At 43.2% G+C, this 12,987-nt stretch overlaps 1 protein-coding gene across 7 annotated transcripts in view; it reads left to right on the top strand.

The window, feature by feature from the left end:
• NLRC5 (NLR family CARD domain containing 5) overlaps nt 1-12,987 on the top strand; it is a 58,820-nt gene that overhangs the window by 15,138 nt on the left and 30,695 nt on the right. For all 7 annotated transcript variants that reach the window (XM_035118264.2, XM_035118268.2, XM_035118269.2 and 4 more), the window contains exons 10-21: nt 275-364; nt 2,947-2,997; nt 3,790-3,852; nt 4,226-4,309; nt 4,832-4,915; nt 6,285-6,374; nt 7,337-7,402; nt 7,735-7,806; nt 9,307-9,390; nt 9,693-9,776; nt 11,340-11,429; nt 12,010-12,057. In XM_035118264.2, coding sequence (XP_034974155.2) covers nt 275-364; nt 2,947-2,997; nt 3,790-3,852; nt 4,226-4,309; nt 4,832-4,915; nt 6,285-6,374; nt 7,337-7,402; nt 7,735-7,806; nt 9,307-9,390; nt 9,693-9,776; nt 11,340-11,429; nt 12,010-12,057 — 906 coding nt within the window. The remainder of the gene's footprint in view (nt 1-274; nt 365-2,946; nt 2,998-3,789; nt 3,853-4,225; nt 4,310-4,831; nt 4,916-6,284; nt 6,375-7,336; nt 7,403-7,734; nt 7,807-9,306; nt 9,391-9,692; nt 9,777-11,339; nt 11,430-12,009; nt 12,058-12,987) is intronic.

Consider the following 12,987-nt stretch of genomic DNA (forward strand, 5'->3'; position numbering starts at 1 on the left):
ACGTCTGGCTGGGCATCCCAACCAGTACAGTGAAGACACTTGCCTGATGTCAATAGGCAGGGAGTTCCAGAACACAGGAGCTGCCAGTCTTAAAGACTGATGCTGTAAGAGGCTTAGTGGATGAGAAAAATCATCACACCCATTGCAGACCATCTGGGTTTTAATCTCTGTGGCGGGGATGGAGGGAGGGAGGAAGAGTTAGAAACCTGTATGCCTGCATAAAAGACCTTGCTTGAGGCATAGCAACCCCAACATTGTGTTTTCTCTCAAACAGCTTAAGCTACAACGAGCTTTTAGTGAGCACCGTCCTTGCTTTTTCCAGAGCTGCTGCCGGTTGTCCAAATGTGACCGAGCTCCATATCAGGTACTGGCTGCCAAGCGCTGCAGAAGAGATTTTTCTCATGTCCACACCTTTTCAAATGCCCCTTTTCACTTCTGCAACATTGAAGCTAATCTGTTAATACTCTGCTGTAATCTGTAGAACCTATGACTAGGTAAAGGTAAAGGGACCCCTGACCATTAGGTCCAGTCGTGACCGACTCTGGGGTTGCGCGCTCATCTCACATTATTGGCCGAGGGAGCCGGCGTATAGCTTCCAGGTCATGTGGCCAGCATGACAAAGCCGCTTCTGGCAAACCAAAGCAGCACATGGAAATGCCGTTTACCTTCCCGCTATAGCGGTACCTATTTATCTACTTGCATTTTGGTGTGCTTTCGAACTGCTAGGTTGGCAGGAGCTGGGACCAAGCAACGGGAGCTCACCCCGTCACAGGGATTTGAACCGCCGACCTTCTGATCAGCAAGCCCTAGGCTCAGTGGTTTAGCCCACAGCGCCACCTGGGTCCCCTCAGAACCTATGACTAAGAAGTGAATAATCTGGGCCCATTTCAGTCTGGCTTCAGGCCCAGTTTTGACCCCCAAGAGCCTTAGCTGACTTGGTTGATGGACTTTATTGGGAGAGAGAGAGAAGGGAGAGTGTGACCCTCCTGTTTTCCCTTAGTCTCTCAGCAATTTTGGACACCACTGATTAGGGTATTCTCCTGGAGCAGTATGGTGGGTTGTGGGAATGAGGGACATAGTGAAATGGTGATTCCATTCCTACCTAACACTTGAACCAACTTCTAAGAAGAGAATGTATAATACAATGATATTGGCAATATTTCCCAACATGTAGCATTTAAAATGCTAGCTGGTTTCACCTCATGAAAGCATTGGGGAGTATAAACCATCTATTACGTTCCATTTTCCCCTGCTCTCTCCTCTTTCCACATGCCGCCCAAATCTGCTCCTCACTAGGAGTGGTGGAAGACTTTGATTCAGTTTGCATTTCACAGAATCATAAAATCTTAGAGTTGGAAGGCATCCCAAGGGTCATCTAGTCCAACCCCCTGCAATGCAGGAATCTCTAAAGCATCCATGACAGATGGCCATCCAACCTCTGTTTTAAAAACTCCAAGGACGGAGAGTGCACCACCTCTTCCCCTGCTGAACAGCTCTTACTGTCAGAAAGTCCCCCTTCCCCCCGAATGTTTAATCAGAATCATCATTATTGCAACTTGAAGCCATTGGTTCAAATCCTACCCTCCAGAGCAGGAGAAAACAAGCATGCTCCCTCTCCCATGCGGCAGCCCTTAAGATATTTGAAGATGGCTATCAGATCTCCTCTTAGTCTCCTCTTTTCCAGGCTAAACATACCCAGCTCCTTCAAGCACTCCTCATAAGGCATTGTTTCCAGACTCTTTATCATCTTGGTTGCCCTCCTCTGCACATGTTCCAGCTTGTCAACATCCTTCTTATATTGTGGTGCTCAGAATTGGACACAGTATTCCAAGTGTGGTCTGACTAGGCAGAATAGAGTGGTACTATTACTTCCCTTGATCTGGACACTGTACTTCTGTTGATGCAGCCTAGAATGGCATTCTGTTTTGCACTTTTCAAAACATCATGAGGATTGAAACACAGCCATCCTTCAAAATTCACATTTCTCCAAATTGTCCAAATCAGTTCTGCATCCGACTAAATCTGTACAAAAATGAAGAAGGTAAAATGTGCATAAAAATGTATATATTACTGGGGAAAAAATTTAGGTTTGTGAGAACTAATTGTGAGAACACATTCTAAAGCATATAGATATAAATATTATAAATATAAATATTAGGGAAAATGTGCTTCATAAAAATGGTCATATTAGGAGAAATTCCCACTAAAACACTCATGACTTTTCATGAGCTCTTTGCAGTCAGTTACAGCTGGAACAATGAGAAACTCTGAGGAACCAAAATTGACAGAGTCACCCATTGCTACTCCTGAGAGTTTGAAGCTCCTCCAGAATGACAAGTGATTTGGCACAGGGGCTATATTTTCAGGGGATGGAGAGGGAAGGAGTTGATGAAAGCAAAGATTGCAGTCAGAACTTGAGTCACTGGCAGAGAAACTGCACATTTTGGCATTGTGGTCAACTCAGTATTAATTAGAAATGGAAGGATCTGTCCATTTCAGTTCTGGTTTCTCATTTTCCCAGCTTTAAATTCAGCTCTCCACATTTTGCAGCAGTTAGTTTTTAAACTCAGTGTTTTATTGTAAAGTTAGCTTAACAAGGATATTTCCAACATGCAGACTTGACTAATGTGCACATTTTTGCAAGCTATTTCTCTTAATATATTACTGTATGTTATTTTCGGTCATATCTTCAATTTTCCCCTAACATGTGCATTTTTGTGAACATTGTTTGGCCTCCGAGCTGCATTACAAAATTCAGATAAGTGCAAATTTCGAAGGATGGTTCCATTTCGGTTTGCACATTTCACCCCCAGAATTTCTGAATTTGATAGTTTGGCTTTGAATTGATTTTCTCCTCCAATCCTATAATAAGGTTACTGCTTTCATCTGTTTTATTTGAGGGAGTTTCAAGCATTAATTTTCCATTTATTCATTATTTGTTTACAGGAAGGATGTTTTGACAGTCTCCTTCACCAGCCAATCCAGTAAAAGTCAGAGGTGAGAGAAGTGGCTTTTCAGGTGTTCCCAGAACATTCTGAATCATGCAGTGGGATTGGTTTCAGGGAAAGTTTGACTGGGGTGAACATTGCAAAGGCACAAATGAAGAGGAGACAAGAACTGCTGTGTGGGTTGCTCTGGAAACTGGAACAAAGTGGGGGTGGGTGGGGTCAGTGGAAGGAATCTCAGAAGAAGGAAGAAGAGAAAGTACTGGGATCTGGGTGAAAGAAGTTACAAATGACCCAGCAAGGTCCAAACGACATTAAATATGCCTTTGCATAAAGTTCTGGGTTTTTCTGCAATGCAAATTGCATCATGGGGGGCAACTAATGGGGATCGGAGCAAATGTGGGGGACAGGGAAACTGAAGAACATAGAAAGAGACATGCTTGGAATTTAACCTAGGCTTCATCAACCTTGGCCCTCCAGATGTTTTGAGACTACAATTCCCATCATCCCTGACCACTGGTCCTGCTAGCTAGGGATCATGGGAGTTGTAGGCAAAAAGCATCTGGAGGGCCGAGGTTGAGGAAGCCTGATTTAACCCTTCCTTCCCCTGCTGTGGTCCTCAAGAAAAATATTTCCTCTGAAGATGGTATTTGCTTTGGGGGTGGGGGGTGGGGTGTGAGTAACCCATTGGCACCACTAGGGGGGTTCCAGCAGTGCAGCCCACCTAATTCAAGATGGCAGATAAGGCAAGTCCACCTTTTATCAATCACCACCATTGTTGTTTTGACATTTTGGTGCATGCAAGACCAGGAAAACAAATTTATAAATGTGTTCTTGATTTCAGGTTGAAAAAAGAGGGAATAAAAGAAGAGGAAGATGTTCCTAAGCCTAGCACTTTAATATTACGGTAAGTAAGTAAGTAAGTAGATGAATTTAAGTTTGTGAGGAGCAACTGATACACATTGCAAAGTATAGGAAGGGAGCCTGTGGACCTCCAGATGTTTCTGAATTATTGTTATTGTTCTTTATTAAATTTCTATACTGCCCTTCATCTGAAGATCACAGGGCAGTTTGCAATACAAAAACACAACAATATATGACATAATAGCAAATGAAAGCAACAATGCTCTGCCCCAGTTTAAAAATATGGGGAGAAGTGGTCCTCAGGTGCAGTCCCTACAACTCCTATTGGCCAATGTGAGTTGGGAGTTCAGCAATGTCTGGAGGGCCAAAGGTACCCCATACCCATCTTAATGGATGTCTTATATCCATATATACAGATTGCAGGATTGCCAGTTCAATTCCCAGTGGGCAGAGGAGCTGGCTGAGGTTCTCCAGAGCTGTTCCCACCTTTCCGAAGTTGAGTAAGTTCCCTCTTCCTCCCAACTGTCTGCTAACTGAGTGAGACCTTTGGATCAACCATGTACGTTTCCGAGCACAGTTCAAAGTGTTGGTGCTGACGTTTAAAGCCCTAAACAGCCTCGGTCCAGTATACCTGAAGGAGCGTCTCCACCTCCATCATTCTGCCCGGACACTGAGGTCCAGCACCGAGGGCCTTCTGGCGGTTCCCTCGTTGCGAGAAGCCAAGTTGCAGGGAACTAGGCAGAGGGCCTTCTCGGTGGTGGCGCCTGCCCTGTGGAACGCCCTCCCAACAGATGTCAAAGAGGAAAACAACTACCAGACTTTTAGAAGACATCTGAAGGCAGCCCTGTTCAGGGAGGCTTTTAATGTTTAATAGATTATTGTGTTTTATTTTTCTGTTGGAAGCCGCCCAGAGTGGCTGGGGAAACCCAGCCAGATGGGCGGGGTATAAATAATAAATTATTATTATTATTATTATTATTATTATTATTATTATTTATTAAACTGTGGGAAACAAATGTCAGTTTGTCAGGTAACCAACTCGGTGATGAAGGATGCAGCAAGCTGATGAAGATGGTGCCCAGAATGTGCATTTCTGGCCCTTTGAAGTAAGTGTTTCCTGCGAGTTTGCTTGCACCAGGCTGGGAAAGGCTGCCTTTGTCACACAAAGTCTGTGTCCTGGGAGACATATTGAATGTAGCAAACTGCCTTAAAGCAGGTCAGATTGTTTGCCCCTAACCCTTCAGTTAGGCTGGGTCTTTTGCGTCTGCTTGCACTAAAAATGTCATCTCTGTGTCCTTGGTGAGGGAAGTGACATGACCGGCCCCAGAGAGAGAGAGAGTATCCCTCATATCTGAACGTTCTTTCATATGTGGCGGACTTGTAAAAGGGTAAAAGAGTATTGGGAAATGATCCATAATGAATTGGGAAAAAATGTTTAAAATTACGTTTCCAAAAAACCCAGAGTCCTTTCTGTTGGGGATAATTCAGACTGAAATTCCCAGGTGTCAAAAAAAGGTTACTTATGTATGCTACTACTGTGGCCCGTGTTTTGTTAGCCCAAAAATGGAAAATGAGTGAGGTCCCAACCAAAGAAGAATGGCAATGTAGGTTGACAGAATGTGCGCAGCTTACAGACTTAACTTACAGAATAAGAGAACAAGAAGAACATACGTCTAGAGAAGATTGAAAACGTTTATTGAACATATGGGATATAATTGTGTACAGCTGGAAATTCTGGCAGCATTAAGATAAATTCAACAGTGTAAATAAGATTTGATGGATCCAATAATGGAATACTAAATGGTATAGTTTTTGTAAAATATGCAGGGATTTATTATATGTAAAATGAACCATGGAGAGAGAAGAAGGGGAGCCCTTGATATCTTAAGGATGTAAAAATGAGTATTTTAAATTGTAAAACAGAAAATTTAATAAAAATTATATGAGAGAGAGAGAGAGAGAGGATTCCTCTGGCAGTCCACTCAGTGCCTCCTCTGGCCCCTCCCAGCCTGCTAGGCCCCTCCCTGGAATCCAGTTCCTCCAGTTCCACATTTTTATCCCACGCCTGCTCCCCCTCTCACCAGCCTTGCTAAGATGTCTTCACAGGACTCACCACAACTGAGAGGACTCACCACAACTCAGCACAGGACTCACCACAACTGCATTCAAAGCATGCGCCCTACCTCTAAGCTATGGAGACTCCTTGGAGCAGATGAAGCTGCATTGTATTGGCTCAAACCATTGGTCTGCCTGTCTTTCCAGGGTCACCAGCAGAGGTCCTTTAAAAAGGAAGCAGCAGCAGCAGCTCTGCTACATGCAATTATTTTAAAGTAGCAAATCAAGAGACTTAATCTAAGAACATATAGCATATTCTACCTTTATGTTATTAAGACCTCCAGTAATGTGGTATTTATTGCTGCAGGACTTTCCTGAAGCTAATGTGTTTGGGGTTTTTTGTGATTTTATTTCCTGCAGTTTAAACAACAACCAGCTGTCTCTGAAGAGCATCTTTTGTCTCCTGAATTCAATGAGTCTTTGTCCAAATATAGTGAAGCTTAAAGCCAGGTAAGCATACATTCAATCAAGAAAAAGGTGCTCATCTCTTATTGACAACACAATCTCTCTCTCTCCCCCCCCCACACCAAGTCATTGTGATATTCCATGGCATGTAGAAGCAACTTTTAGGAGGCAGGGTGTAACAGCTCTCTTCATTTCATGATATATTAAATTCTGCCAGCCTGAGTGTGCCCATTTAAAGCTCAGACCCACACACTGAATGTACTTTTGCCTGGAAGGAAAGTGTGCTTCTCCTTAAACAGATAGTCACCTTTAACCTTGCATAAACCACTACACCACACTGGCTCTCCTACTGGCTAGTTGGGGTGGAGAGATCTTTAGGGATCCTAACAGTCTTGCCAAGACCAGGGATGCTTGGTTTGCTTAAGGAGGCTGCAATGCCTTTAATGAAGCCAAGAAAACCCGGGGAATGCTGGGGGGGAGGGGAGGACGGAGTTTGTGTTTGGTCCCTCACCTTCCACCAATATCCACTGGCCATAGCCTCTGCTCATTCTGAACGATCTTGTGGCATTTCCACATGGCTGAAATTAGGGCTGTCATTCAGTTTAAAGCAATCCTGATGGATTTTATCCATTTTTGTTGTTTGATATATTACAGTGCAGTCATAACCATGTCTCCTCAGAAGTAATTCCCAGGGAATTTGGTGGGGTAAAACTTCCAGATGAGTGATGTTAGGACTACAACCTTAATTAATCCTAGAATCGTATGTCACCATAAAAGCATGGGACTTGCCCATGTTGAAGGGAACAGGGGCAGCAGCAGGCATGATCCCAAACTATCTTCCATGCAGACATCCCACCCCGATACAAACTTTGCCCAGGGCTAGGAAAGGACACCCCCCCCCCCCGGTTTTACAGTCTTTTCAGCCTCCTGTTCAGCAGGCAGATTTGGGGTTTGTGGACAATTAAACCAGGTGTGGCATTATGGAAATCTCTCTCTCCTATCTTTAGTGTTCATCACGAAACTGCAATCTTGACCCTCATTGGCAAAGACATTGCTGGCGGTGCTCAGCCCAGGTACATCATCATAAACCTTGCTTGTAGCTTTTCTGGACCGAGAAGGATCACAAGCCCAACTTCACGTAGTTCAGTAAGCCAAGCCAAGGCTTTGCACACAGCAGAGCAGGAAAAGGTCTGGAGGAAGGGCAAAGCCTCGATGATCTCTTCTCTTGCTTTCTCATTTGCAATAAACCAAGGTTTGGCTTAGTCACTCTTGCAGACTTGGTCAGTTGTGCATGTTCATATTGCCACTGTTAGACAGTTATGTCCTGTCACAAACCTGTATATTTCCTTCCTTCCCCTTCCCCATCCCCCTTTAGTAATGCTTTCCCATTTTGTCCTTGCTGCAGGAGTTCCTCATTTATCACTGCGCTGTCAAGCACAGGTGGACATCTCTTGGGGGCAACAGCAAGGAAAATATGGTACGGTGACCCCAGTTGCTTCTGCTTACAGTTTATTTCTTTTAGGGGTATAATGGCTCACTGCATGTTAACATGATTGCAAGGCAGGCACTGGGGGTCTTATATCAGGGACATTGGCAGACGGATCCAGAAGCCTTTTTCCTCTGCCTTAGCATGGTAGCTTTTCCTGAGAAGGGAGCTGTTGGCTGCTGGACTTCAGCACCACCACCGAGGATGGCCAGAAGGTGGCTTTGCAGTTCTCAGTTCAGCAGACGCCAGGTGGTACAAGGGGCCATGGTGGTTTTACCTGGCCTTATAAAACTCTTGGCTGTGATCCAACTCCTCGGTCATTCAGACATTGGAACACCTGAGACTGCCCATCTCTGCCTGCTGGTCTGTCGGGAGGGATGGACAGATCAGTTTATTTCTGGGTCCATGTCCATGTTGCATGTGTTCACTTGTAAGTTTGTTTCATTTCTGTATTAATGTGCAATTTTTAAAAAATCAGTATTGAAGTCCACATGTTTCATTTCTTTATTTTTTTTATTTAAATCATTTCAGCGCCACTTTACCTCTCCAAAGAATTCTAAAGCTGTTTACTTAATTCATCAGAACATCTGTGGGATGCTGTCCTCATGCAGACATGCCTGGAGCCAACTTTGAAAATTTTTCAGCATTTCAGTGTCAAATTCTCCCAATGAGCATATTTTTGTGTATGGTTTTGACTAATGCACACATTTTTCCAAGCAGTTTCTCTTAATGTAATGCATTTCTTTTGTTGCTTTTCACTAACTTATTCGTTTCTATGCACCTTTTCCTCCCAATACCTGCATTTTTGTAAGCACTGGTGGGTTGGAGAGCTGCATTGCAAAATTTGGATAAGTGTGGATTTGGAAAGAAGGCTGTGTTTTGGTCTTTGTAGAGATTTGAAAAGTGTGAATTTCGGTTTGGCTTTAAATGCAAATGGAATCAATTTTCACCCACATCCCTAAGCAGGGCCAGCAGTAGTTAAGGTGTGATGGGAGCTGATCTCTAACAACCTATGGAGGGAAACCAAGTTAGGCTGGGAATGTCCCCCGCCTGAAATCCTGGAGAGCAGCTGCTGGTCAGTGCCAACAGTACTAAGCTGGACGGACCAAACACTCTATGACTCTGAGGCTAGAATCATAGAATCATAGAGTTGGAAAAGACCACAAGGGCCATCCAGTCCAACCCCCTGCCAAGCAGGAAACACCATCAAAGCATTCCTGACACATGGCTGTCAAGCCTCCGCTTAAAGACCTCCAAAGAAGGAGACTCCACCACACTCCTTGGCAGCAAGTTCCACTGCCGAACAGCTCTTACTGTCAGGAAGTTCTTCCTAATGTTTAGGTGGAATCTTCTTTCTTGTAGTTTGAATCCATTGCTCCATGTCCGCTTCTCTGGAGCAGCAGAAAACAACCTTAGAGCAGCTTCCTGTGTCCCTGGTGAAAACACACCTGGTTTTAGAGCACCTGGAGAATGATTTGCCTTCTCTTCCAGCTTGACGGACAATAATTTTCAAAATGGAGATCTGAAGAACTTGTGCTTGGCCTTGAGGAGGTGTACTGGTGTAACTGAATTAGAGTAAGTTCCTTTTTTTGTAATTATGCCTTGCACTGAATAACCAGGCTTTGGTGAATGTTGACATTCACATGCCAACACAAACAATTCCATGTAAATGTCACAAATGTCTGAAAAGGGTGTACAGGCATCTCTCCTTTTGGGGTTTGTTGGTGTTCCTCTTGCTGTGAATCATTCCGTCTTCCATGAGGAATGAGGGAAATGAAAATAGATTGTACCTAATTTAATTCATCCTGCCAGAAAATCCATATTATAATGTATAAATACAAAGTGAAAAAGTAATTTTGCCTTCCTTTCAATTGCAGCTTGTCCAAAAATTCTCTGGGCGACCCAGGTGTCTTGAAGGTGGCTGAGCTCCTTCCTCATCTGAACGAATTACGTTCTTTAACGTAAGTGAAAGTCCAGATTCTCTGTATTTAATCGACTGACAGGAGACAAATTGATGCAAGAGGAAAAGGGCCTTTTTGGTGACTTCCCCCAAACTGTGGAACTCCTTGATCTGATTTATTAGATTCATATTTTGCTTTATACTAAAAGCAGAAGTCTAAAATAAATTTGCAATGTTTATAAGACAATAAAAATACTAAATAATAACAACTTATTAAACAGCACACAACTTCAGTAGAATAACAACTTGTAAAAGGACATCTGGCCATGTCTAGATTGAGTAACTGTAACCATTCAATCAAAGTTGCCCATATCTCTGGGAGAATAAAGCCATTATTACCTGGTGCTGAAATTACAGTCCAGCTGGTGCCAAGGGTGTATTCCTGGGGAGAGCGTCCCACAGATGGGAAGAGCTTTTGTGGAGGAGTCCTCAGGAGGCTCAGCTGGCCCTCATTCTTGCTATTTTTCACCAGATGGTGAAGACTTTTAAAAAATCCTGGCAGGCTTTTGTTCTGAGTACATAATGTTACTATCTCATGATTCTGTTTCATCTGCTGGGCCTGTCTGTTTTCTTTGACGTTTTATATTTGATGGAGTGTATTATATTACTGTATTAAGGTTGCTGACATAATGGTTGGTGGAGGCAGTGTGTGCCCATAGAATTCCCTGCACATAGAAACGAAGCGTTTCATGGGGAGAAGGCAAGGCTGTGAGCCTTCTCTCTGAACTGCTACTTTTCTCCCTGTGGGGTATAATTTATTTATTTATTTGGTATGGAGGACCTTTCAGTCATGTGCAACCCAAACGTCCAGGCTGAAGTGGGATGGCCCAAATTATTGCCACCTCAGTGAGAATCAGGACTCCAGGGGTACATGCAAGGTTTTTATAAGGATGGTAATGGGAACTCTTCTACCATTGAGCGATATCCTAGGTTTGCCACACTCTGAATAGCTCTAGAGTGCTGAGTATGATTAATTGGACATCACTTGTTGTGAATTGCAGGCATAGGGTTTTTTTTTGACTGGGGTTGTGGCTGGGGTGAAGTTAGTTAGTTTCTTGCATTTATATCCCAGCTTTTTCTCTCCATGAAGCTCAAGTTGGCTTACATGTTGCATTTATACTCGCAACAGCCCTATTGGGGAAAGCAAGAGCTTATCAAATAAATCCCCACCATTATCCAAGCTACAGCTTATGTAACAAGACCAACAGCACCCCATTTTAACAATCCCAAGAAAACGAGAAACTGTAGCTCATTTTGGAAATGCATCCCTTAGAACAACCTTTCTCAACCTTAATGGGTCCCCAGATGTTTTTGGACTACGACTCCCGTCATCCCTGCTGGTCTTAATGGGCACATGCCACCACTAAGTGAATCTCCAGCCACTAACAGGAGTGCTTTTGTGGAGAACTCAGCTAGCCTGGAGCAGGGGCCTTGTAACAACATCTGGGGGTTGCAGAGTGAGCTCCAAGGTCTCCCCACACAGTACTACCAACCTCTGATATGAGCACTTTCTATATAGCAGTTTTCTTCTTCTGCAGACTTGGGTCTCCTTCATACTTTCTAGGCTGGATCATAACAACATGTCTATGGACGGGGCCTTTTGCTTGGTGCAATGCTTTGCTGACTTGGAACATATGACCTCCATGGAGCTATGGTAGGTCCAGCAGCTGTTTCTCCTGCCAGAGAAGTCTGAAAAGTAAAAACATTCCTGCATTTGGTCACAGTATTGCTCATTTGATCCCCCTTCTTCTTCTTTTTTTAAAAAAGAATAATTTTATTAAATTTGTAGTAAAAAATACACATGCATTTAAGCAGAACAAGCAATAACCGTAAGCAATAACAACCACAACAATTATAGGACTACCCCTCCCCTCGGTACGCATTTTTCCTTCATATCTTCCCAACAGCTTGCAAAATATCTCCAGTAACATGAAAACATTTCTATATCATTTTAGGAAAAGGCACTATTGAATATACCTAATTGTTGACTAAAATGAAAAATGACTATATCTGTGGTACAAAACAGTAAAATTTAATCCATTCTTAAAAAAAGAAGACTACAATACAGGGGTTCCTAGGGAAATCCTGTTTGCAAAGATATTGGGGGAAAGGTAGCTTATTTAAAACAACAGCAACTGTATATCCAATTTACCAAGGTATTCTAACACATGTAGTTAAAACAGATTCAAATTCATGAATTCCAAGTTGATATTCTAATCTCTTTCTCATTACAGTTTGGGAAGCACCCAGAAAATTCTCTTAACATTTGGGGAAAGAATGAGGTAAAGGTATTGCCTGTTGGCACATCTTGGGGTGGAAGACCATTGACCAGTGGGGATTCTGTCCTGGGCCTAGTGCTGTCCAACATCTTTATAAATGACTTGGATGAAGGAAGGAATAAAGGGGCTGCTCATCACATTTGCAGATGACACCAAACTAGGACGGGTAGCTAACACCATAGAAGGTGGAATCAGGATTCAAGATGACCTTAGCAGATTGGAGAACTGGGGCAAAACTAACAAAATGAATTTCAGTTGGGACAAATGAAAAATTTTGCGCTTAGGCAGGAATAATCAGGTATACAAATATACGATTGGCAGCTATATGTGTGAAAATGATCCAGGGGAATAAGCAGACTACAAACTTAACGCGAGTTGACAGTGTGATGCAGCAGCAAGAAAGCTAGTTGTATTCTAGGCTGCATCAATGGAAGCATAGTGTCCTGATCAAGGGAAGTGATAGTACTGCTCTATTTTGCATTGGCCAGACCCCACTTGGAGTCTGGGCACCACAATTTAAGAAGGATATTGACAAGTTGGAATATGGGCAGAGGAGGATGACCAAGATGATAAAGGGTCTCGAAACCAAGCCTTACGAGGAAAAGTTGAGGAACCTGGGCCTGGTGTGTAACCTGGTGATATGGCAGTCATTTTTCAAATATCTGAAGGGCTGTCACACGGAAGATGGAGGAAGCTTCTTTTCTGCTCCCCCAGAGAGTAGGACCCCACCAAATGAATTCAAATGACAAGGAATGAAATTCCTAATCAACGTTAGGAAGAACTTTCTGCAGGTAGATGATATGCTACAAAAACCAGTGATTGACAATGGAGCGATCGAGAAGAATGAAGGATTCATAATACCAGGGCACTCAGATTTCCAGTCTTCCCCAGGGGAGAAATCCAAATGAGGAGAATATTGGAAGCATAATCCAA

Source organism: Zootoca vivipara, chromosome 6 (assembly GCF_963506605.1).
Source record: "Zootoca vivipara chromosome 6, rZooViv1.1, whole genome shotgun sequence".
NCBI lineage: Eukaryota > Metazoa > Chordata > Lepidosauria > Squamata > Lacertidae > Zootoca > Zootoca vivipara.